This window comes from Sceloporus undulatus, chromosome 3 (assembly GCF_019175285.1).
Source record: "Sceloporus undulatus isolate JIND9_A2432 ecotype Alabama chromosome 3, SceUnd_v1.1, whole genome shotgun sequence".
In the NCBI taxonomy this organism is placed as follows: Eukaryota; Metazoa; Chordata; class Lepidosauria; order Squamata; family Phrynosomatidae; genus Sceloporus; species Sceloporus undulatus.
This window is the reverse complement of record NC_056524.1, coordinates 12495098-12521791: the sequence shown is the minus strand read 5'-3', so window position 1 is coordinate 12521791 and position 26694 is coordinate 12495098. Positions and strand designations below refer to the sequence as shown.

Sequence of the window (26694 nt, the reverse complement as noted above, 5' to 3'; positions counted from 1 at the left end):
TGACTGGTGTTCCTGCTTGGCCGAGGGTTGGACTGGATGGCCCTTGGGGTTTCTTCAAACTTTGATTTTATGATTCTATAATACTATGATTCTTTATCATAGCATTTAGCATTTACATTTCTATTCCACTTAATGGTGAACTCTGCACTCTTTAAGCAGTTTATAATCTGAAGGAAGGCTGAGTCAACCTTGGAGCCCTGGGATTGAACTCACAACCTTGTAGCTGCAGTACTAACATTTAACCACTGCACCACCTGGGTTTTCTATGAACCAGGGTGCCACCGCAGAGAAGGCCCTCTCCCACTTCCTCCCACAATATATTGCCTCTGTTGATGGGATGCAAAGGAGGAGTGCTCCAGCAGATCTCAATGCTCAAGCGGGCATATACAGGGAATGACGCTCCTTCAAGTAATAAGAGCCAAAACCATTTAGGGATTTGAATGTCATCACCATTCTGACTGGTTGTATAGGGACTGCCTCAGCTCCTCAGTTGTTCCCATTGGTGGCAGAAGCAGAAGCTGAGTGAATTGGAAGCCAGCCATTGCGTTGGCTGCCAGCAGAAACTGAGGTTTATTAGCAACAATAATGAATCCGCTCCTTAATAGATAAGCTTTTATTGGTGCTTTTGCCTGGCTTAATTGAGATGATTACTTCCTCCCCATTCTCTCAGATCCCTTCCCTCCTAAAGATTCCTACTGTTTACAGCTTATTGAATAAGGAGAAGAGTACTGATCAGAACTGGGATTTCAGTGGCGCAAGGGGTTAGGACAAAGGAAGCAAAATGTTTTTTCTTTAAAACATAATTATTTCCAATACATTAGTGGCATTTCATACACAGTGGCAATAACTAACGCATGCTCCTTAAATTGGCATTTAACCTGGTGCCCCAGCGGGTGAAGTTTACATTAGCCATCATCTAAATGAATAGAATTACCAGTTTCAAGGGCCTGGTTAATGATGGATCAATTAGCAGCTGCTGGAGATGGAATGAGCCATCTTACCTCAATAGAGGCATCTCCGTGAAAGGTGCCTACCTGCAATTAACTTAATTTGAAATGCCACCATTCAACAAGCAATTATTAAAATCAAAGGACAACTCAGTGGAAGGAGCCATCATTCTTCAATTAATGATAAATAAGACTTGTGAATGGACTGTTCCCACTTGTAGATCAGCAAACACTGAAGGAGCAATCTGGGTTATGTTAAGAAATAATAGTGGCTACCACGTTAGTTTGAAAAGTGAATCCACTCTGGAGTTTAGCATGGACTTTAAAGGAACTATCCAATGCCATGAAATATTTCAGGGATACAATTCAGTGTCTTGGATAGCCTGTTAAAGGTTCAGATTGAAATAAAGAAGAGATTTAATGCCCCAGTGGTACAGAAGTCACCAGCCGCCACTGTTAAAAAAGTTAGGTAGAAAAGTGATTTAATATGTACAGTTTGCTGTCCATATCTACTGATTTTTTTATCCACAGATTCAACCATCCATAGATTGAAAATGTTCCATGTATACATTATTTTCTGCATGTAGCTGTGACAAACAATGGCAAAATGTGAAAGCCTTGCAATCTTTTTATTTCTTTGCTGGTTCAGTTAATTACCTTGGTGATCCAGGAGATGGTATCATCTCTCCAGCTCTAAGAACAGTCCGACAGTTGTACACCAAACACCCAAAGCATTCCCTGTTCCCTATACCACTGATAAGGCAAATGGACATGATCTGATTTGTGTTTTGATTGTGTCTTCCTGCATGGCACAGGGTTGGTCTGAATGACCCTTGTGGTCTCTTCCAACTCTGTGTTTCTATAGTTAAAGCAAGTGTCTGAGAGCAAGCATTCAGTTCACACCGCAGTTTACTGAGTAACAAATTCTTTTTACAAAATTGATTGTGTCTTAATGAAATGAAATGTATTGTTGGGCCCTATCATACTTGCCTCTCGTGATGGATCACTGCTGTGTTTCGCTGATGAAAGTGAAGGATGACAAGGCGCCTGTTCTAACATTCTTCCCACCTACTAGAGATCTGTTTTTTCTCTCTCCTGGTGTGCAGCTTCCTAATGAATGAACTGCACAGCAGGAAGATCATGGAATCTAAGTAATATATTGCAGATGAAACATTGATATTGTTCAACTGGGCAGAACTGAAATGCCGTTGGTAGATATTTAATGGAGAGTTTTGACAGCTTGTAGCTCTGGTGACATTTATTATGAGGGAAAAACATGATTTATAAGCAACCGTGTGCCGAAGTATTAAAGGCTTGAGAACCAAGAGCTGACAAAATTATAAAGCATCCCCTGCTGTCATGTTTTCAAATAGTGAGGAGAGCTGCAGTATTAGCATGGCAACGTGTTCGCTTGTTTTGCTCACCTGTTAGATGACCCACCAGGGCAAAATTCCCAACTGTAGCCATCCAGTTGCTTCTAGAAAGCAACAGAGGAAGGACAGAAATGAACCAGCCCTCTGCTATCATTTACCATCACCCTCAGGACTTTAGAGCTACACTGCTACTGAATATGGAGGCTTCATTTAATTATCAACTTGTGGAATTCCCTCATTTAGAAGGCTCTATTAGTCCCTGGTCTACTGTCTTTCAGCTGGCAGGCAAAAACCCCTTATTTGGGCAGGGTTTTGGCTTTTAAGTTACTGTGGCAAAATTATTTTATTTTAATGAAGTGGTTCAGTGGTTTGAACAATGAACTATGATCCTGATGAACAGAGTTCAAATTTGAAGTCAAAGGCTTTCATGGCTGGCATCCATATTTTTTTTGTTTGTTTTTCGGGCTATGTGGCCATGTTCTAAAAGAGTTTATTCCTGACGTTTCACCAGCAAAAATCTCTCCACATTATACATGTGGGAGGTGTGTGCATCTTTTTTTTGTTATTATTAAATGTAGGTGCTGATTTGCCTCATAGGACTTCTTGTTGTTGTTGTTGTTGTGGTGGTGGTGGTGTGTCTTTCCAACTTATGTTGATCCTCTGAGGCTGAGCAGAGTTTCAAACCCTGGTCTCCAGAGTCATAGTCTAATGTTCAAACCACTATGGTACTCTGTCCCTTTAATGGCTGTATAGAAGCAGGAATTTCACATCGCACAACCAAGTAACAAGCAACACCTGATGAAATCCCCTTTGCTACACAGTTATCACAGGGACAAGAGGAATCTCTGGTTTTCACTCTGGAAACCTAGGGTCTCATGATAGTGTTTGGGCTTGCATGCCGCCCATGGATCCAATGTATAGATAAACTTGGGAATTTTGAAACTCAGGGCCCCCTTTTCTCTGAAAAGGTTTGTGACAGTTGTATATTTGCAGGCTCTCACAAATAGCTTTATTAGGAACTGGACATATTATTGTCTGTTTACCTAGGACCAAGGGCCCAGAGGTAAAGAAATCCCCACTGTTTGACCCAGTCTTCATCTATTCATGATGTTTATATTTCTAGCCCCAGAAAACTTCTCATTAGCACTGCAGGCTGTCAATTCCACAGCTTCATTAGATGTGATGGGGAAAAAAACTTCTGTTGTATCAATTTTTAATATGGTACCCATCAATTACACTGGATTTACTGTATCTTGGTTGAATTTGGCTGTATGAGTAACAATTGGCAAATAAGTTCACCACTCATTCAAAACCCTAAATTGACAGTTGGTTTTCTCTAAGGAAGAAAAAGTTCTCCTACTCCTGCTCTCTGCCTTGTGGCCTGTGGCACTAAAAATACATTGCTCACGTGTACGATGTGTGAAAGTCTCAAAGGCTTTTTCTATAGGGCATCCGGACTGTAGTATTCTGAGTCTGACAAGTCAAGTTGTTGATGAATTAAGATTTCTCACTTGTCACTTGGTGTAACATAACATTTTGCACATAAGAGCTTGCAGTTGGGGAAGGAAGTTGCAGCGAAGAGTCTTCCTTGTATTACGAAAAAGGAAAAGGAAAAGAAAAAGAAAACCTGCACAGAACTTTACAGAGGCTTCCAGACATTTCAAATGTTGAAGTAGTTGAGAAAACAACATCTACACTGCAGAAATAATGCAGTTTGACACTGATTTAACTGCCATGGCTCAATGCTATAGAATTCTGGGATTTGTAGTTTTGTGAGATATTCAGCTTTCTATGTCAGAGAACTCTGATGCCATGACAAACTGCAAATCCCAGGATTCCATAGCATTGAGTCTTGGCAGTTACAATGTTGTCAAGCTACATTATTTCCCCAGTGCAGATACAGCCTTAGTGAAAGGGGTTGGTCCCAGATCAAGGAGATTGTTCCTTCTTCCTTACTTAGGGATATAGGATGTCTGTGTGCATGTGCCTTCAAGTCACCTGTTGACTTATGGCAACCCCATTAATTTAATTGGGTGTTCTTAGGCAAGGGATACTCAGAGGTGGTTTTGCCCGTTAATGCTACCTCCATTTATTTATTCATTTATCCTCTCTTTCACTCCATGATAGAACTCAAGGTGCTGTATTCAGAGTGAAAAAACAGTTAACACTCCATTAATTCCAGGGGAGGTGGAGAGAAGAACAGAGGGTGGAGTCTTGCATTTCCCAGTAGGCTCAGCAAAAGCAATCTGCTGCATCCTCTCCTAGTTTGTCTGCTTAATAACTTTTGCCATCTTGACAACATTCTGATGTTGCTTGACCTTGAAATGTTTGGGGGTATAATGTTTTTGGCGTCCTTGGCTGTCTGAGGCACAGGGATGGCTTTTTCCATGTAAGTGAATGACCAGGAGTGTCTAAAAACAGCCTCGGGTGGATGGTGAACATGGTGAAATTACCCTCTAAGGCCTTTTGAGTTTAATATTTAAAAAGAAGAATTGGGGGTCAGGGCAATAGATACAAACATGCCTTTAGACCAATGTTTATTGTCTTTACAGAGTTAATGTTTGGTAGATTTAATTATTAGGAAATTTAATGCTGCCAGTTCTGTTCTTGGTCTGAAAATTTCATATCAATCAAAAGAGGATTTCAACAATTCTCATTAGACTGAAGCAATACTCATGGTTAAGCATTGCCAGTAAGGTAGGTGTGTGTTTATGCTGCTCCAGGATGAAAATGTTCAGTTAGTAAGCAATAGAGTTTTCAAGATGCTCCTTCCAATCCTGTTGTTGCTGCAAGCTATTGTGTTGGCCTGCCTTTGTGTAGCACCTCAATAATTTATTAGGATGTACTGATGAATGTGTAATAATTTACTTGTGCACCCACGCTAGCCTTTTAAATCTTGCCTTTTAATATTAAGCAATGAAATTATTTTAAATTTCCTGACATGACTTACTTTCAGCTTTGGCTGCTGAAAGGCTGAAAAACTCATATTCATTTTGGGGCTGCTTTTTCTTCTTCTCCTTTCCACTGGAAAAAGTGTCAGGAAAGGGCAAATTCTATTATTCAAAAATAATATTAAACCTATATTTCTGTCAGAGTGGAGAAGTATGGCAGAGTTCCAACTAGAGACTCTGAATTTCTCAAACCAAGAAAATTACTAGTTTTTTGCCCCATAAAATGAGTTATCAGATATCAGTGGCAATTGTCTATCACCTCTAACATTTGCAAAGTTTCTAATTTCTATGGTTATATTACTATACTAATTTCTATGGTTGTATCTCTATGGCGGTATCCAGACTGGTGCAAAGTGCTGGCCTGGATATGTACTAGGGTTGCCTCAGGGCATCCTTTATGGGCGCCCCGCAACCCTAGGATGTACTCTGTACGTCAAAATGGCGGCGCCCTGTCTACATGGGTGCTGCCACTTTGATGTGACGGGTGCGCTGCATCCAAACAGCGCAGCATGGGCATCATGTCATGGTGCTGCTGTAGGGCGATTGTGGAGCTCCTTCCGCCGTGCATAACGCTGGCGCGGCCTTTAAACAGCTGCGCCAGCGATACAGAGAGAAAGGGGCCAAGCAACCCCTTTCTCCCTTTCCCCACGGCTGTTGGGGTGTCATTGGGGCATGGAGTCCCAAGGACACCCCTTTCCAGGCCGCAGGGAAGCAGAGTTTTGCCGCTTCCCTGAGGCATGGAAAAGCAGCAGATCGGGGTCTCTGGGGCTGCCGCTGTAGCAGCTCAGGCTCTGATCCATCAGAGAAAGGGGCGGTCTGTATCCCGCCTATGTTTCCAACAGCTACACAGCAACCATAATTTCAAAGATGCAGCTTCCCTTTTGAGGGAATATGGGCTTTCATGTAAAGGACTCCATAGGGCAAAACCAACACTTTGAATTATGAGTGGAAATTCATATGTGGTGAAGTTGTGCCTGTAGATGCATCATCTCATGTGGTATGTTGCTTCCACTGAAATTGGCAGTGTGCTCCTGTTGTACATTGTGCATCTGATGTTACTTTGTTTTGTGCATTCAGTTGCATAATGCTGCCATTCAACGTAAGGATCATATAAGGATTGTGTAAGGATCAGGCATTTATACCCTCATGTAGGATCTCATCCCATCCTCCCTGCATTCATACTCATTGCCAGTGTGGTATTAAGTTTACACTGGGGAGACTTGGGTTTTTATTATCACTCAGTTACAAAACCTACACATTGAGATGTGCCAATAATGGTCTCTAAGGCAAAATCTGCACTGCACAAATAATCCAGTTTGACTCCACTTTGACTGACATGATTCAGTTCTATGGAATTCTGGCAATTGTAATTTTGGGAGACATTTAGCCTTCTCTGTCAGAGAGCTCTGGTGTCACAACAGACTGCACTTCCCAGAATTCTATAGCATTGACCCATGGCAGCTAAAGTGGTGTCAAACTGGATTAATTTTGGCAGTGTGGATGCAGCCTAAGACTAAATCACCTCACCAGTTGTTGTACACTGCCCAACGCTTTTTAAAGGCAGGCCTGTTTGAAATACAGTTTCTTTCTTCATGAAAAAAAAATTATTAAAGTTTCTCTCCCTGTGTGCATGTGTGCAGATGTGTACACTTGCACCGATCCACTACTTGGATGTACTGCATCCACTGCTGCAGTACGTGTGACAGCATCTGGAGCTGTTTAGAAATCATTTAAGGATGATACAGCTTCCACCTCTCACTCCACTTCTTTGTTGCATTATGGAAAATTGAGTTTAAGGTTGATCAGCTCCTAGTACAGCAGTAACTAAACAACATACAGAGATCTGATTTAATTCTAAACATACTGTTGTCCAAACACTTTCAGTGAAGGCTTAGATCAGGGTGGGTGAAATGTGGTTTGTAGAATGCTTGCAGCCTCCAAAGCCATTTTTGCAGCAGGTGAGTCCTCCAATTTGAGGGTCCAAAATGTGCTTGTTTAACTGTCAAATAGCCATTATTCCACCTGCTCAGTTTTCAGGGTGTGCAATTTCCATTTGGCCTGTAGAGGCTTGGTGGGCATCATTTTTCAGAGTGTTATAATTGTGTATTCATGCATGGCAGGGTGTTTTACTAGATGACCCATGTAGTTCCTTCCAAGCCTATGATTCTATGAACTTCTGAAAAAAAATTGCATACACGTATTAGAGAAAGGTGTACTGTGGAGCAATGATGGACTGTGTACATTCATGAAAGCATGTACAAAAATGCATAGAATGAGAAAGATGTGCAATATTTCTTTGGAAAACCAGACAAAGCAAAATCCTGAAACTGACAGGTATATGGGATGAAATAGACTGAAAAGTGGCATTCAGATAAAAAGTGAAAGTTAAAGATTCACCCAGTATACTCATTAATATCTCTTTGGCAACTGAAGCCAAACTGAAGCCTCCATTCATTCAGTGAAGTGGGCTTTAGTCCATTACTGCCACAATAATCTCTGTCCAAAATCCTCTCAATGTAGTGTAATAACTTGCATGTGGACATATGCCACAGCAGCAGTACACAACCACTATGCAGAATAGCAATGTTACATGAGACATGTCAGTGACAGGATACCTTTGTGTAATGCACAATGCATGCTGAACAACCTCAATGCAAAGTATAAGATGACAATTGCAATGTGGAACCACAATGGAACATATAGGATGCACAACCACAATACAAAGGATAAAATATACAACCACAACGTGCAACAGCAATGCAAAGTACACGGTTTGTTGCCTGACTTACACATGCACGTTCCTAAGTAAATGTCAGCTTTAAGTCTTACAAGATACCATTAAGACTATGTTTTGTATTTGCTGCAACAAATCAATTTGGGCAAACTAATTCAGACTCTTCGGTGGAATCCCTAAAAGCAGTAGGACTTGAAGGTCTCCAAATAGACTGGATGTTGTTGTTGTTGTTGATGATGTCCTTTCTAGTGTAAGTGTCTTTCTTAATTGCTGTGTTACATTTTTCTTCTCCTGTTTCTTGAATGCTTCATGCACTGCCCTCTTTCTTTCATCAGTTTGGATACTTAAGAGCGGATGCATGAAGCTGACCTAACATAATCTGTTTCTCCAGGATAGAAATGTCTCCACTAAGCATATGCTACAGTTCCCATTAAAGAAATGGGGACCCATCAGAAAGGGATGGTGATGGTTTCATTAATTCTGATGCAGTGTTTTCATCCCCAGATGGAAGCCTGAGGGATAGCTGAAGTTAGACAGGTATGGCTGTGTGCTAGGGAATCATGTTTTTCAAAAACGTCTTGGGATGTGGTGCAGGGGATGGATTCTGCTAATAGTTAAGGGCTGACTGAGCTCCTACATTTGGGGTCAGGAAGGGGAAACATCCCCTTAGGCAGTTGAAAGGCTGTGTCTTTTCCTCCCTTTGCAGTACATCACTTGCTTATGTCAGCAGGAATTATTTGCTCCCTGAGCAGCTTTCAAACACTCATATGCTTGTGCCCATAGTTGCCTAGGTTGCTCTGCAAGGTACTATCGAATGGTCTTCAGGGCACCATGTGGTGCTGAATCAGGGAACTGTGGAAACATTGCCCAGGAGCACTTTTTCGTTTGGCTTGTGCAACAGCAGGAGCAGCCTGCAAACAGTTGGGATTATTGGCCTAATTTCATAGCCACACCAGAAACAGAGAAAAGACAGAAGCTGTGGTGAAACCAAGGTGAACACTGAATACAATCAGCCCTCTACATTTGGGGCTTTGACTTTTGGGGATTTGATTACTCATGGATTAGATCATAGAATCATAGAATCATAGAATCATAGAGTTAGAAGAGATCGCACGGGCCATCCAGTCCAACCCCCTGCCATGCAGAAAATCCAAATCAAAGCATCCCCAGCAGATGGCCATCCAGTCTCTGCTTAAAGACCTCCAAGGAAGGAGACTTCACTACACTCCGAGCTCTCTAGGGATCTCTAGGCTCCCTAGGGAACTCTAGGCTCCCTAGCATGACTCTGGTCAACCTCTTAGAGAGAGCACTCCTCTAGGCAATTGTAGGTCCTTCAGCGCAATTCTATGGTCAATGTCTGGCAGATGTTGACCATAGAGGTGCACCAGAGGACCTACAGATTCCCAGAGAGGTGTTCTTACAAGGCTTTTAATTTTTTTGCAGTTTTTCTGCTTTCATGGGGGCCCTACAGGGGTATAAAAAGCTATCATAGCTGAACCTCTAGGTAACAAGTTGGTGGTGGGGTCATTCTGCAGCTTCCATTCCAACAAAACATGAGATGACACAAGGGAGTCCAAAGAGCCCCATCTGATTTCATAAATCAGCTGATTCTGGTCTAGGTCAGTGGTGACCAACTGCAGCAGGACTGGGGGACTATTTTGTCTCCCACAATTCCACTGGTGGGCTCCAGTGATATGACTAGAAATGAGTAGAAACCATGTTTGAGTTTGTGACTAGAAGGCACTTTGGGTGTGATTTCTTAAGTTTCAGCTGAATTTTGACCAGTTTTTCAGCTTTGTCTTTCTTGGGACTTTATCACACTAGCCTGCTGCCCCTCCACAATTGTGCTAGTTTAAGAAAGGAAGCATACTGGTTTGGTATCATTTCTTATCACACGTTCCTCCATGATAGTAGGCTGTTGATTCATAGTTGTGTGATCTGTTTTCTGCACTGCCAGAGGTGCGAATGAATGACCGCGGTTGCCGATTACCTCCTGAAGCCAGCTGCTGTGTGAATGGACACGCAGCAGTTGACATTGGGAAGGTGTTAGTGACTGTGATTGCTACCAGGGGGATGGGGAGAGAGGAGCAGAATCATTTCCACATACACTACATGACTACCTGAAAAGTGAACTTGAAATGGGACCTATCGCATGAAGGCAGTAATGCAATAGCAGTGATATTGAGAGCCAGAATTATTTTTATTAAATATACAGTGTGAGCCGTGTCATATGTGGGTGCACCATACACAGCTTTCAGCTTATGCTGAAAGCCGCATGACAGAGTCAATGGTGCGTGCACTGCAGCACTCTGCATGTGCGAGCCCCATTAGTTTTAATGGAGCTCAAGCACACGCAGAATTGGCCTTACACAGTGGGATCCAAAACGGATCCCTGTGTAAGGCAAGGGCACACTGTAATTGAAGGAAAAGAAAATAGGAAACATTTTAAAATAATTTTATACAAGGTAACTGTGGCAAGAATGGTGTTTGCTAAACAATGGCTGAACCTATTGATGGGTTTTGCCTGTCACTGAAAAGGTGCACTACAGTAATGAATGGAATGCAAGGCAGCAGCAGGAGATGCATGCTATCGTGTGGTAAGTATCAGCCAATTATGTTTTTATCCTGTTAAAATCCTGATTTTCTAGCTTCGTGTTAATTATCATTAATAAATGTACATTTTGTTTATCGTTTTAAATTGATGAATGTTTTAACTGACGTTGTTCATTTGTTAATTGTTGTTGTTCGATCCGTAGGGGGAGATGGGTAAGAAATAAATGTTTACTACTACTACTACTATTATTGTCATGTCATAAAGTTATTGATCTCTCTCTGTCTCTGTGTCTCTCTGTTATGGGCTTGAATCAAATTGTTAGTCCCAACTAGAGTAGAGTTATTGGGTTTACCTATGTATTGACTGAACATTCAAAACTGATTGAATAGTTGTACTCTAGTTGTGATTGCCCAACAGGACTCCAGCCATACAGCTGCTTGTTCTTGTATGGTACGTAATTGATATTTTCAATGTTCCACTTGATTCATTGAGGTTTTTAGAAACAGCCACTGTGCATTCCCCACTATGCAATGAGACAATAAGCAGACACACTGGCAAATAGACAGCTGGTTGCACAGTGCCAGTATTAAGGAGAACGGTTGTGTAATCTAACCTCTGTGCAGTATTGGTTTGGCCTACTGGATGGGAAAAACTCAAAGGAAGGGGCTACATGTACAGTACTAAAGCTTTTTGTCATGGCCTTTGGCTAGCACAATAAATGATCTGATTGGTTGACTGTTAAAAAAATGCTATACGTATTAGCTGAGTTCAGAAGAAACATATCTCTGGAACTGAGGAGCTGCAGTTGCCAGGGCAAAGGGGTAACCACTTTTTGCCTGGAATAAATTAGTGGGATTTCCAGTTTTGCAGTTAGGAGGAAACAAAAGTGTAATTTTTTAAATAAAGGAATGTCTACATTCCATTTCCATCTATTTTGTATCTTTTTATTTATGGCTTTAAGGTTGCATCCAAATGTTGTGGCACTACCGAGCAGCAGTCAGAAGAGTTCTGAAATCTGAAATCAGTCCTGCACTGATACCTCACTAGATGCATAGAACTTTGGGGACAGTGCATATGTGTTAAAGTTAAGTGTAGAGATTCTAGATCATTTAAGTGTATTTAACTAAGTACACTTAACTAAGTAGCATGTTCTAGCAACCTTCCTCGCATACTGACTTAGTGGATAGCAGCCACTGTGAGTGATATGGAGTCTGTTCTCCTGTTGATAAGGATGCAGCAGGTTGACATTTCCATCCCTCCTCCACCAGCAAACTCCATTCTGACAATCAGAAGCAGGATCACTGTCATAATTCTTCCTCCCATCAGAGCTGGCTGGAAGCAGGGGGTGGAAATGCCTGTCATGACTCGGTTAGGAGGGGCATGCCCCATCACTTGCAGGAACTGCTGTCCAGTAAATCATATTTCCTACACTACATATTACATACACTATTGAATACATAGTGATTGCGAATATGAGTCAGTTATGTCATTTGCTAGGACATGGAACAATGGATTCAAGCTACAGGAAAAGAAATTCCACCTAACACTAGAAAGAACTTTCTGATGATAAGAGCTGTTCTCTAGTGGAACATGCTGTCTGAGGGAGTGATGGAGTCTCCTTTGGAGGTTTTAAAAAATAGGCTCGATGGCCATCTGTCGGTAGTGCTTTGATTCTGTGTTCCTGCATGGTAGAATGGGTTTGACTGGATGGCCCTTGTGGCCTCTTACAGCTCTATCATTCTATGATCCTATGAATGAATAACTGTAGGTTACAGACTCACAACTGTGACTGTGAATTGCCACCAAGATCTAATTGCTTGTATTGTTGCTCACAATATAGTGGAATTTAGTGAGTTACAGTAGCACAACCACTAGTGTGAATCTAGATGTACACTGCAAAACAAAATGTAGGAGCTCAGCATTTGCAGCCATATTTCCTCACATTGTGCCTAATTCTGTAGACCAAAATATCACCCCATAGTAAGCAGGCAGCTGCCTTCTGGACCTATAAAAGCTTCTGCAACTGAACAGCCTGAAAAGCATGCTTGTTGTATTCTGTACCATGGGAAGATGAAAGTCTGCCCTTTGCTACTAACAATGAACATGGTTGTTCCTTGACTACCTGGCTGTCCTGCTTGTAAAGCTGTGTACAAGGTACAAGATCCAATTGTTTAATTTCTTGTCATGTGCATTAAGATTCTGGCAATGAAAGGCACTGCAGAAGGGCAAAGCTTTATTATTCGGTGCCTTTCATCTTTCCTCTGTAGTTGTTACACCCATTCCTTTAATCATCAGCTCTGTCCCTTTCCAACTCCCCTTCCATTTATCTTTTCGATATTGGTTCAAAGGGTCTAACAATCTCTTATGTACCCCTCTCTCATTAAAATGTTTGTACAATCTCATGTGGGTGTAAGAAATTGTTTGACAGCGGATGTCGTTCTTTTAAAATATGAAAACAATAGTCAGCTACATGCCCCATTTCGAGGCTGAAATTGTTTTCTTCCTTTGCAGATTGCAATACTTTTGTTCTGGGAGGTTATCACAACCTCATTAGCAAACTAAAATATTGTGATTTTTATATAGATCTCAAAGGGGAGAGATCCCCTTGAATAAGGCATAATTAGAGACTAATGGTAATGTTGAAAGTTTAAGGCTTTGGGGATTTTAATTATAACTGAAAAGGTTGAAATCAAATTTCTTTTCTTGTGGTTCACCACCATTTATCTTCAAAAGAAAATGTGTTTGGTTGATCCATATGACGGTTGGAACGCTGCTGCTGTCTTCAACACTCATAATATCCCTTACATATAGAATATACAATAGATGTGTAGTGTCTAGATCAAGGCAAGTGATAGTACCACTATATTCTGCTTTGGCCAGGCCTCCCTCACCTGGAATACTGGGTCCAGTTCTGGGCACCTCAATTCAAAAAGGATGTTGAGAAGCTGTGTCCAGAGGAGGGCAATCAAAATGGTGAAAAGTCTGGAAACCATGCCTTATGAGGAGAGACTTAGGGAGCTGGGTATGTTCAGCCTGGAGAAGAGAAGGTTAAGAGGTATTACGGTATGTGTTTTCTGCACTGCCAAATGACTGATTTGATCCAGTAGGATGGCTCCATCCGTTAACATACCATTGACTTTATCTGCTGATCAGATATTCAATACTGCAGTTACACATTCATAATCTAGAGTTAAAGATCCATTACTGCTCTATATCCACTAATTCTACATAGTCCCAGCCCATTTAACAGCTAGCAGCTCTGTCAGGTAGAGGAGATCTGTTCTGCTGGTCATTGAGGCTCAAGAAGAATAATGGTTATGGCCCTCTCCTACTAGTGAGCTAGGTTGTGGCAATCAGAAGCAGAGCTCCTGTCACAAAACCTTGTTGCACTTTGGTTGTTGGTGGGAGAGGGATGGAAATGTTGTCTCCTCTGTACCCGGGATCATCAGATGAACAGATTTCCTTTGCCTTAATCTGGATTTTAAGGTTGACTGAAGGGAGGAGATCAGGCCAGGAGATGCTTTTTAGCCTATATCTGCTCTGCAGTCTGCAGTTTAACACTGCATTAACTGCGAATGCTCAGTGCTGTAGAATTCTGGGATTTGACATTTGTTCGACAAACATGTCACAAAACGACAGATCCTAGAATTCCATAGCATTGAGCATTGGCAGTTAAAGCGGTGTCATCCTGCATTAATTCTGCAGTGCAAATGCGACCTCAGTTTTCCTTAGCAAAGTAGCCAATCTAGGATCCAGGCAAATATTTTAAAAACCATTGCAAACTGATGACTAGATTATTTCTGATGCTGGTGAAAAGTGAAGGTCTGCTCTTATGTGAAAGTCCAGGCAGGTGAGAAATGGAGTTTATTTTATCATATAAAAAGAAGAAAGTTCTGGGGAGTGAGAGAAGCCTGTCTCCAAAATGTGTGTGTGTTTGAGTACACAAAGAAAGCACAGAAAGAGAACTGTGTTTGGGAGCACCTGCTGTTCATAGCCTACATGGAAGGATTGTTAGTAGCCAACCTGGATCTTTCAACAACAAATCACACCAGATAAACCCTTCTTTCTTTGACAAGCTTAACAGGCTTTGGTAGATATGGGCGGGGGTGTTTTTTTGGCGGGTTTTTTTTGTCTCAACTCTAGTAACACACTTGACAGTTCCAGATGATGTCTCCCTAAATAAGCCAGAGGGACGTGGAGTGGGAGAAAACAACAGGCAGCTAGGGCTGTAGTTATAGTCTGCATATGCGGAGCAATTACTAGCAGGGTCAAAGGAGGGTCCTTTATTCTCAGTAGTATTTTTTTTAAAAAAAACTCCACAACCGACAATAATATCTTTTATTTTGTTCTATTTAAAAATATGTCAACTTTTAAGGCACCAAAGGTATATATCACGCTGGGGAATATGCAGCTCTAAAGGCAGAGCTGCAGAATCCTAGAGTCATAGAGTTGATAGGGGATTCGTGGGCCATGAAGCACAATTTTGTATGCAATGCAAGATATCCTGCTAAAGCATCCACATCAGATAGCTGCCCAGCCTCTTTCTGATGATGTCAAGAGAAAGAGACACCACCACCTCCCTAAACAATTGGTTCTATGGTGAACTACAATTCCCATCAGTACTAGTCAGTAAAGGCAATCATGAGGAATGAAAAATAACATCCAGAAACCACAAAACAGTGTTACCTTTATTGGGACAAACAAAATGGACAAAATACTTGTTGCATGTTTTCAGAGCTCTGCTAGCTTCTCCATCAGGCAAATGTGTTAAAAATCATACAGGAGAAAAAAAATGACATATCTTGGTCAGTTTGTCAAGATATTGATCTTGCTCCGGGTTAAAGTTTGCCATAAGTCTGAAATGTCTTGAAGGCATACAGCACAAAAGGGGAACCTATCATAGGGCTTTCTTGGCAGGATTTATTCAGAGGAGGTTTGCCATTGCCTTCTCCTGAGGCTGAGAGTGTGTGACTTGCCCAAGGTCACCCAGTGGGTCATGGCTGTGCAGGAACTGAACCCTGGTCTCCAGAGTCATAGTCCAACACTCAAACCACTGCTCCATGCTGGCTCTCAATAAATAAATACTGGTTATTTATTTTGTATCTTCCAAGGAGGCAGCATTGTTTCTGCAGTGCCGATTCAGCCTCTGTGGAGTTTTGCTTGCTGTGAGTTGCTGTGGAGTTTAACTGTGGAGTTTTGCACTGGCAGAGGGTTGGATGCTCCCTAGGATCCCTTCCAACCTTATGATTTTATGAGTTCAGGGGTAAGTGGACTTGGGGAAGTAAATGTCAGTGATCAAGTACATGGAATTTGTGAGTGGGCAGCAACTAAAGCTGAACACATGATATAAAACCTGTCAGAGACTATTTCCAATAAAGGCAATGGGGCTTATCCTTGTATCCAACATTTTTACTCTAGAATTCTTGTTCAGCTATGGCATATCAGTCCAATTTTAGCAAAAGCAAGCAAAAAGGTATTGACTGATTAATTCTCTCATACCAAGCAAACTAATTGCCCAGCTACATTAATCTGTCATCTTACTCTAGTGTCTGTGAAGCTAAATATGCCATAAAGACAGAAAAAACCACAGAATTGTCTTTGAGCGACTGTTAATTCCATGTAGCGAATCCTCTCAGGTGTGTGTGTGTGTGTGTTAATTGACACAGCCAGTGGCTGCTCCTCTGTCTGTGAGATCTTCTAATTAAGTCTACTTTTTATGCCATCATGCACACCAACCTAATATGTCAGGCTAATTAATCTTGGCCGGCATCCAGGATTATTAATACTTCACTGGGATGTAGCAGGAACACGAGAATTTTATATCCAATGGGCACCTTTGGGAAGAGAACTGGGGTTTCATATACCGTCAGAAAATCCCATTCTCAGATTGGCTTTGGTGAGAATGAGAGGAATCATGACCAACATCCTGTTGATATCTAAGAATTCATACACTCTGGTGGTCTTACCATTAGCTTATTGTATTGTTCTCACCACTGGCTTACATTTGGCAGAAACAAAAGAGAACCTTGTGTATGGTCACCATCCTTCACACTTGGCTCATATGTTTTGTTCTCTGTCCCTCCTATCATCCTTAGTGGTAAATTAAAAGATAGAGCAGTGTTAGTCTGTGGAATCAGTATGTAGAGAGATCTTGTAGCACCTATGAGACTAACTGAAAGAAAGAGGTTGTCAGCATGAGCGTTTGTAAACTTTAGTCTACTTTGTCAGATGAATTTTGGTCCAAATGCATCTGAGAAAGTAGGCTTAAGTCTACGAAAGCTCATGCTGACAATCTCTTTCTTTCAGTTAGTCTCAAAGGTGCTACAAGATCTCTCTACATCCTTGTCACCCTCCTCTGAATATGCTCCAACTTGCCTGTTTGTTGTTGTGTGCCTTCAAGTTGCTTCCAACTTATGATGACCCTAGTGGGGACCTATCATGGTTTTTGTTTGCTAGAGTTGTTCAGAGGAGGTTTGCCATTGCCTTCCCCTGAGACTGAGAGCATATGACTTGGTTACCCAGTAGGTTTCATGACTGAGCTGGGAACTGAACCCTGGTCTCCAGAGTCATAATTCAGCACTCAAACCATTACACCACCCTGGATCTATATTCTTCTTAAAATGAGGTACCCAGAACTGAACACAGGATCCCAGATGAGTCTTGACCAGTGCAGAATATAATGGGACTATAACTTCTCTTGACTTGGAAACTATGGGCCCGTACAGACCGGCCAAAATAAAGCTGCTTTGGGTCTCTTTGGAGGTATGCTGTTTAAATGACAAATGTAAGAGGCCAGAAGCTGCGCCAAAGCTGCACTCCAGTCCTTAGGACTGGAGCATGGCTTTGGTGTGGCTTCCGGGCTCTTAGAACATATGCATCATTTAAATAGCATTCCTCCAAAGGGACCCGAAGCAGCTTTATTTTGGCCTGTCTGTATGGGGCCTATGCTTCTATTAAGGCAGGCTAAAATAGCATTCACCTGTTGTATTGCAGCATCACACTGTTGGCTGATGTACAGTTTATGACCAATAATAATCCCACAATCCTTTTTGCATGTAGTACTGCTGAGCTCTGTATCTCCCATCTTATACTTGGTTTGCTATCCATACTTCCTGTCATCTTTGTTGCCCTTCTCTGAACCAAATCTAGCTTGCCAATATCCTTCTTCAAATGAATATTGAAAAGAAAATAGCTGAAATGACTCATTGCTTACTTCAAGAATGACATTAACAAAAAATCACCTCCCAACCCTTCACTCCATCGTCGACCCATTTGAATCTGAAACAACTCTTTGGATTGCTCCTCTGGCAACCTTATTAGGGAGTCCTAAGTGTCAACATGTCCAATTTGGGTACATTTTGCCTTCTTGTTGCTTCTCTGACTGACAGTTGTCAACCCAATTAACTTCTGCTGTTTCAGCAGAAGCCTCTGTAGTCAACACTCACAAGGTCAGTTTTCCCGTCACTGGTTTCTTCAGGGCATTTCTACCTTGACCTTATGAAGAAACATCAGCAACAAAAACAAGACCATCCAGGATCACATTGTGATATAATATTTAAACCGAGGGCAAAATAGTAACCCCACGTTACCCAGTCTAACAAGAGGTTCTTGTGCCAACAATTAAACATGTAGTGTTAGGTAAAAGTGGAGTTGAGTAAGGCAAAAAATGTCATCAGTTGTGGTTTTACAACAATGTCAGGAAATGACTTGCAACTGGATTATTTTCTGTCTCTATATGCAGGATTTTAATTGATATGATTTTTATATAAATACAAAATTTGGGTTGTATCAAAGCCGCAATAGGTACAGTGAAATCTGTAGGGTGCATGTGTCCCCAGGGCTATTTTTGTGGCCCGCTAGGGCTTCCATATTTTTAAAAAACATATTGTTTTCAAAAACTTTGTTTTAGCTCCAGAATGCCCCCAAATGCATTCTAGGAATTGTAGACCCCACTCACCCCATCTCTTCCACTGAATTCCACAGCATTTTAAAGGGATGCAGGTGAATGCCTTAGGACATTTTTGCTAAAAAGGGCAGATGGTTTGGGGAAGACTGGTGTCACTTCCCTTAAGATGTTACCTGTTGTGGTCCATACCCCAACACCCTCCTAGTGACACCCATGCTCTTGGAGGACTTTATGAAAGGTCTTTCCCAATTCATGATTCATACCGATTCTCTCTTCCTGTTATAGCTCCCTGTATCACCATGTTCCTTGGGGTCCCGCATTTTTGTGTAAAAATATATATTGTAAATTTGCAAAATACATTGGCTGAAACCCTGTTGGATAGCCCCAACTAAAGGAGACCCATTGAATCAACTCGTGAATGGTGAACCAGCACATAGGTATATCCAGTTAATTTAATTATTCCACTTAAGTTAATAACAATAGGATCTAAGCCAATGGCTTTGCACAAAATCATATTTTGTACAAAATCCTTTTCCACACAAATAAGTTTTGAGCAAAAAGGTCCCCAAATATGAGATATCGATGAATATATATATAAAAATGAACTCTCTTGGGTAATCATGTCTGGTAGGGAGATTTCCCCCCTTCATTTTCAGAGATTTATATTCCTGTAGTGAAGGGTCACTTGACAGAATTATTGCATTTGTTATATTCCAGACTTAATGCTAAATGTGAAGTCGAACGCTTTCATGGCCGGCATCCATAGTTTTTTGTGGGTTTTTCGGGCCTGGAAATATACATACCCATCTCCTTTCCAGGCAAGCATTCTCTGAAGATGCCAGCCACAGATGCTGGTGAAACGTCAGGAAGAAACTCTTCTAGAACATGGCCACGTAGCCCAAAAAACCCACAAAAAATATTAATGCTAAACCATTGTATAGGACTATGCAGAGGTCACGTTTGTGTACACACCCATCCCTTTCTTCCTCTGATGAAGTTTATTTTCAACTAACTATGGTTTATTGTTATGTGTGAACCTCGAGCTGAGACTAATGCTAACAATGGTTTACGCAAACATGCATTAATCATGATTTTGATATTGTTTCCAGGACTCCAGAACTACTTTTAAGATGAGGGAGGCCCTCAACATGGTCAGAAATGTTATTAATGTTGCCTACTAATTTAACTATCATGGCTCCATGCTATGGGATACTGGGATTTATAGTTTGTTGTGGCACCAGAGTGCTCTGATAGAGAAAACTAAATATCTCACAAAACGACAGTTCCTACATTTCCATAGCATTCAGCCATGACTGTTAAAGTGGCGTCAAACGGCGTTATTTCTGAAGTGCAGATACAGCTTTTATGGATGAATCTGCCAGTTTCATTTTCTCTTACATATATATGTTTAAATATCAGGTTCTTTCTGTCACACTTATAAATAAATGTCCATTTTTTAAGATTCTTATTATGTTCCAAATGAAGGGCTCACCCATCCCAAAGACAACAAACACCTTCACTGTACCATCCTTCAATGAACTGAAATTAACACTGTCAGATGATATTGGAGAAAGACATGACAGATGACCCTGTAGATTTCTTTGTAATATAAACATTTTCTTGTCTGATGAAAAGGGAGCTTGCAAGTGTTATGTTAAAAATAAGACATCTTATAAATTGGTTAAAATTAGCTAGGCTGATGTTTGCCCAGTTTCTATGCACATATTTGAAATCCCTAATATTTGAGTCAATATTATTTTTTAAAAAAAGAACCAGATCCAATAAAAGGTTGATTAGACTGGAAAATGAACTAACAGTGATACATATACTGTCTAATTTAATTCTGTTTTCTTTTTTAAAAGTAATTTCCTTACAATCAATGAAAGCATACAATGAGAAAAAAGCAAGTTTAAAATTATTGCTGCAAATACATACTGTATCCAAACAAAACTGTAATGCAAGTGGCTGTGGCCTGCCTGGTTGAGTCTAGCCATTTGGTGTGTGGTTGCCTCTCTTTCTACTGCCCTCTACCTTTTCTGGCATTATTGTCTTTTCTAGCGAGTCATGCCTTCTCATGATGTGGCCTAAGTACAACAGCCTCAATTTCATCATCTTGACTTCCAGTGAGAGTTCATGCTTGATCTGTTCCAGGGCCCATTTGTTTGTCTTTTTGGCTGTCCATGGTATCCTCAGCACTCTTCTCTAGCACCACATCTCAAATGTGTTGATTTTCTTCCTATCTGCCTCCTTCACTCACATCCATACATGGTGATGGGGAATATAATGGCTTGGACTATTCTAACTTCAGTGTTCAGCTGTACATTTATGCACTTTAGGATTTTATCTAGGTCTTTCATAGCTGATGTTTCCATTTTTCTTATTTCTTGATTGCAGTCTCTGGAGATTATCACATGGGATAAGGAGGGATCGCTTCCGTCCTAACCCATCCTGAAGTTGTTTTTATTGCATCCACGCTTATCCTATCCTTCTCCTGTCAGTGACACCTGCCATTGTATTAATGGGAGTTTCCATTAATACACAGTGATTGGGCCATTCCACTTCAGTGACAGGAGAAGGTTGGGATAAGTGCAACATTGTCTGAAAATCTTACCATTCTCGCATGATAAGGATAACTTCAGGATGGGATAATGACAGACAGCATCTGAAAATCTTCACATGATTGCACCGTAAGGAGAGGTAAGGACGTCTTTCATCCCGTGTAATAATCACCTCTGTTGTGGTAAATATTTGAACCAAGGTACAGGAAATTTTTAACTATTTTGATTCCCTCATTATCTTGGTAGAATTTATGTAGATCCTTTGTGGTCATTTTTTTGGTTTTCTTTATGTTTAGCAGCAAACCTGCCTTTGCACTTTGTTCCTTGATCTTCATTAGTAATTGTTTCAAGTCTATGATGTTTTCTCCTAGTATTATGGTGTTTCCACATATCTTAGATTGTTGATTTCCTTCTTCCTATCTTCACTTCTCCTTCTTTTGAGTCTAAACCTGCTCTTTGTATGATATTATCTGCCTGCAAGTAGAAGAAATAGGGTGAAAAGATGCAACGTTGCCTTTGCCAATTGGGAACCTTTCTGTTTTTCCATATTCTATTGTAACAGTAGTTGCTTGTCGTAAGTACAGATTCCTCATCAGAACTATCAAATGTAGTGGCACTCCCATTTCTTTAAGCACATTCCATAGCTTTTTGTGATCTATGCAGTCAATGGCTTTGCTATACTCTACAAAGCATATGTTGATTTTCTTCTGAAATTCTTTGTTTTCCTCCATTATCCATCGTATGTTTGCAATGTAGTCCCTGGTGCCTCTTCCTTTCCTGAACCCCACTTGCACCTCTGGCATTTCTTTCTGCATATATGATTGGAGTTTATGCTGCAAAATATGAGTGTTGTGCATCATTTCCATCATGCACCAGGCATCAATGTGCATTGGTCCTTGTGCGTTGATCCATAATGTACTTGTCTGTTGTGCGTCACCCCCGTGCTGCATCAGGCACCAATGTGCATTGGCCCCAGAGGGAGAGATGAACCAATGATCTTAATTCCTTCACCACCACCATTCCCTTATCCTTTTGTGTCACGTCTTTTTAGATTGTAAGCCTGAAGGCAGGGAACTGTCTAATTAAAAAAAAATAAAAATTGGAAGCCACTTTCTGGCTGAAGAGCAGGGTATAAATATTCAAAATAAATAAATAAATAAGCTGGGTTATGTTCTAATGTAACAGCAACTTTCCACTGGATATGGATGTCAAGCAACTATGCAGTTTTAATTCCCATGGCTGTAAGTCCACTTATGAATACACAACATCCCAACAGGATTCTGGCCATTATTTGAAATTATTTGTTCTCTCAACAGTCTGGAATCCCGGGCTTTGGAATTTTGTTCTGGAATATTGACCATGACAATGAAGGTTTGAAATAACTTGCCAAATCTTGTGTCTGCCCACAAATTAATTTGAAATACAAGTTGTAGTTCTTTTAGTGTTGCCATGAAACTAAGACTGGGAGGTGTTCGCTCATAGGAAGAGAGTGGGTGAAGGAAGTTGTGAAATGTTGTTTTTCAGGGATCTCTTCAAGTGCATGTGTTTATTCTGAGTCTTCATTCAGTAGTGATTAGCTATGCATTATTCATAGATTCATGCAATATTTATGAAAAGATTAATACAATATTTTAAAAAGAAAATGGTTCTTCTTTTTTGGAACAAATCCTCCCAACATTAGCGAATGATAATTTGTATGTCAGCATCATCCTGCTAGAAAGGCGCCCATGTGCCTATCCAAACACAATGTAGTTTTCAACAAGTGTATAATGCATACTGATTTTTAAGTAAACAATCTATAACCTCTGTATCTGGTATATCAAATATAGTCATTTTTTTAAAAAAAACAAAACCTCACATTATTTCTCATTTACCCACAGACATCCAAGAATTTTATGAAGTGACGCTGTTAAACTCCCAGAAAACCTGCCAGCAGAAGATAGAAGAAGCAAACCAGGTTGCTGAGAAATGGGAGAAGACCCAGTCTCTGGTAACAGACAATGAGAGTCAGCACAAAACCCCAGAGGTATGATTGGGTTAATTAATTAGTGTGGATCATGAACAAATAAAGAAAGAATTATGGTTCAGGAAATGAGGAAATCAATCACACCAAACACTGTTTCTTGGGTCACATCTACACTGTAGAAGTAATGCAGTCTGACTCCACTTTAAATTTCATGGCTCAATGCTATGAAATCCTGAGATTTGTAGTTTGATGGAGGCACCAGAGCTCTCTGACAGGGAGAGGCTAAATATGTCCCAAAACAACACATCCCAGAATTCCATAACAATTGTATCATATCAGTTAAAATAGTGTCAAACTGCTTTATTTCTGCAGTGTGGCAGCAGCTTCTGTAGTGAGATACTGTAGTGAGAGGCTATAGTGAGAGACATATAGACCAAGAGCTAGGAGGAATGGTTGAAGGAACTGGAAACACTTATCTTGATCTGGAGAGGAGTTGATAAAGAGGAGATATAGCAGCCATCTTGCAATATCTAAAGGGCTTTCAAACAGAAGATGGAGGAAACTGATTCCTCTTGCTCCAGCAACCTTCTCCAACTCGGTATTTTTCAGATGTTTGGGATTCCAATCAGCCCCACCAGCATGGCCAAAGTTTAATAATGGTGTACAGTGAAGTTCAAAATATCTGGAGGGTGACAAGGGAGTGAAGCATAAAATGTCAAGAAAGGGGTTTTCTGATGCATGTGTGGCGCGTTACAGACCGCCCAAAAGTGGGCAGTCTTGCGCCGGCTCCATTAGCTACGCCAAGAAGCCCCAGCGGCCAGGCCAGCGGCCAGACCGCGAGGCTTCCCAGCGCAGCTAAAAAGGAGCGCTGAAATGGCACTCCTTTTTGGCCCCCGGAAGTGGTGCCGCGAGGCGATAGGCGTGCTCTTGCACCATCACTTCCGCCGTGCCACGTCTGGACGCCTTTTGCCGCTTCCCTGCAGCCTGCAAAGTGGCGGATCGGGGCCTCGGAGGCTGCCGGTCTGGCAGCTGAGGCCCCGATACACCAGGGGAAGAGGCGGGTGCAGGCCACCCCAAATGGGCGGTCTGTAACTCGCCAATGTAACACTACAGGTTTCTCCTGTGTCATCAAAGCTCTTGACATATATGACCAGTAAACCTGATAAAAATGCTGTAGGGAGCCACTGTAGACCTGGAGGGCGGGTGTAATATAATTTTCGGTGGTCCATCTCTGCTTTGCTCTAGAGATGTCCTCACCTGTTCTGTATCAGCCAAACAGTAACTAAAGGCAGTCCAATGGGAAATGCTGTGCAATGAAGTTAGAAGGGCATAAATGATGGTTGCTGGGTATGCAGACTTTAGCAGCAGCCTGCCCCAACTGTTGCAGAGTATAGCTCAAGTTATCTGGGGAGATATCAGTCGATTCCTCTTAGTTGTCATACTCTTAAGAAGAGCCTGCAGGGAGGGTCAAACTATCAGAGCTTTGGAAAAATAACTTTTTGAAAGACATCTCTCAAATCTCTCATCCAGCATGGCCTCTGAGCACCTGACCTTCTGGAACACATACCGTGTGGATTATGTTTCATTCATACATCACTAGTTGTGAGTCTTAAAATCATCTTTTGCTCTTGTTTTTGGTCAACTTAGCAATTTGGATCACATTTCCCTTATACTGTCAAATTGCACTCCAGGACAAAATACATGATTAATGTCCTGTGTACTTTTGCCCTCGCTCTTTGCATAGGGTTCACATTTTATTGCAAGCTGATCTAATTTGCACTCTGTGCACCAATATGTTCTTGGGTAAATGCATTTCCCCATATTTCATGATGCAGATTTTTTAAAAAAAGGTTTAAAATGCATACAGTAGGGGAAAGTGTGCATGCACAACAGTGTGTATATTTATGGAAATGATATTCAAAAACCCATTATGGGAGAGAAAATTGCTTGAAAAATACAACAGTATGTACAAAACTCTCTATATTGGGAGACTAATGCAGAGATGGGATAGAATGGGCTTATGAAAGTGAGAAACAGAGAAAAAATTAAATGTATATATTGACCTTTCTTTGCCCGAGGGATGAAGTTGTCAATTTATCACTTTTTTGACCTCGGATTGTCAGCTTTGCTAACCTTTTCTGAGGTATCTGCCTCAGCGAGCTTTTTAAAAATACTAACAGGGTACAGCATCATCTTTCTGCCACCATAACTTTCAACCATGAGAATTATTGCCACTAATCTGAGGTTATATCATTCATCTGCAATCTGACATCCTGCAGATGTGTTGGACAGCATAATGGCTGTCCAACATATCTGGATGACTCCAACTTGCATCCAATCTTTATCTGATTTTTTCCATCATTTCTCCCACTTAGAACTATCTTTTTTCAATCTATCTTTCCCTGTCTGACTCACAATTCTCCACTTCAGTTCTATCATATAACACAAACTTATTCAGAAATAAATTTCTTTGATCCCAATAAAAATTCCAGTGTTTTGTGTGAGGCTGCGAGATCACGGTGGTGGAGAAAAAAGAGCAGACGTTTTCATTCCTCCTTTTCTGTATGAATCAAGAATGTAATGAAAATGGTCACTGAAATTAGAAAACCAAGCTTCTCCCAATACAGTTGTTATTCTAAACTAATAATTTACCTCTCCACCTTGATAAAATTATTTTTGTAAAAAATAGAAAACAATTTGTTGGGCATGAGGCATAATCTTTTCTCTTCAGAGCTGCAGGGCTTCTATGCTAGCCTGCATGCTTTTGTCAAACAACTCCACACTTGTTTCCATTTTTAACCTCTACTTTCATTAGCCTGAGTTCTGAAGCTATATATCTTTAGTCGGTAATGTTCTCACCCTTTCTTATTCAAGAAGAAAATTGAGGTGAAATAAAGGAACTCATTGCTGTCACTCTTCAGTATGAGGTTGGAAACTTCAGGCCTGTGCTTGTGTTAGAACGCAAGTAGACTATTAATTCTGGAGTAGCCGCTTGCTTGGATATGCCTTTTATGAAAGATTTTTGCTACACATTGAAAAGGAATCAACTGTGGTAGCAGTCATTAAACTATTTCCATGATTTACTGTTCAACAGAAGGCCTATTTAGGTGTTAGAGACTATACAAACTAATTCCACTCCCTGCTCATGTTTTCTCTTCAGACTCACTTACATAATTCCTACATGGAAAGGAATCTTGTAGCATGTGAAGTCAAAGGCTTTCATGGCCAGCATCCATAGTTTTTTGTGGGCTTTTCGGGCTGTGTGGCCATGTTCTAGAAAAGTTTCTTCCTGACATTTCACCAGCATCCGTGGCCAGCCTCAGGCCGAGAGGCTAATGCAAAAGAGGATTAGTGTCTGCTAATTGGTGATCATTATCTGCTGGGAAAGCCCCTGACTCTGAGTGTTTTCCCATTTGCATTTGCTGAGTCCTCATTTTGCTATTCTTCAGGACTGATAGCCAAATATTGGGGCTTTCCAGACGGCCCTTTGGGACGTCCGGAGGACGTCCCATTTTAAAAAAGGGGCGTCTCTTTTAGACGCCCCTGGGCCTCGTACGGACTCCGTCCGTACAAGATGGCGCCGGCCTTTCTACATGGCCGGCGCCATCTTTACGCATCGGACGCACAGCGTCCAGACGCGTCGCGCCGCTGCTGACGTAGCGAGCGCGCCCCTGGCGCCTCGCTACGTCGCAAACGCGACGCAGA

At 41.2% G+C, this 26694-nt stretch overlaps 1 protein-coding gene across 1 annotated transcript in view; it reads left to right on the top strand.

The window, feature by feature from the left end:
* Window positions 1–26694, top strand: part of LOC121925147 (disks large homolog 2-like) — a 1073267-nt gene that overhangs the window by 120183 nt on the left and 926390 nt on the right. The window contains exon 4 of the mRNA XM_042456961.1: window positions 22904–23049. Coding sequence (XP_042312895.1) covers window positions 22904–23049 — 146 coding nt within the window. The remainder of the gene's footprint in view (window positions 1–22903; window positions 23050–26694) is intronic.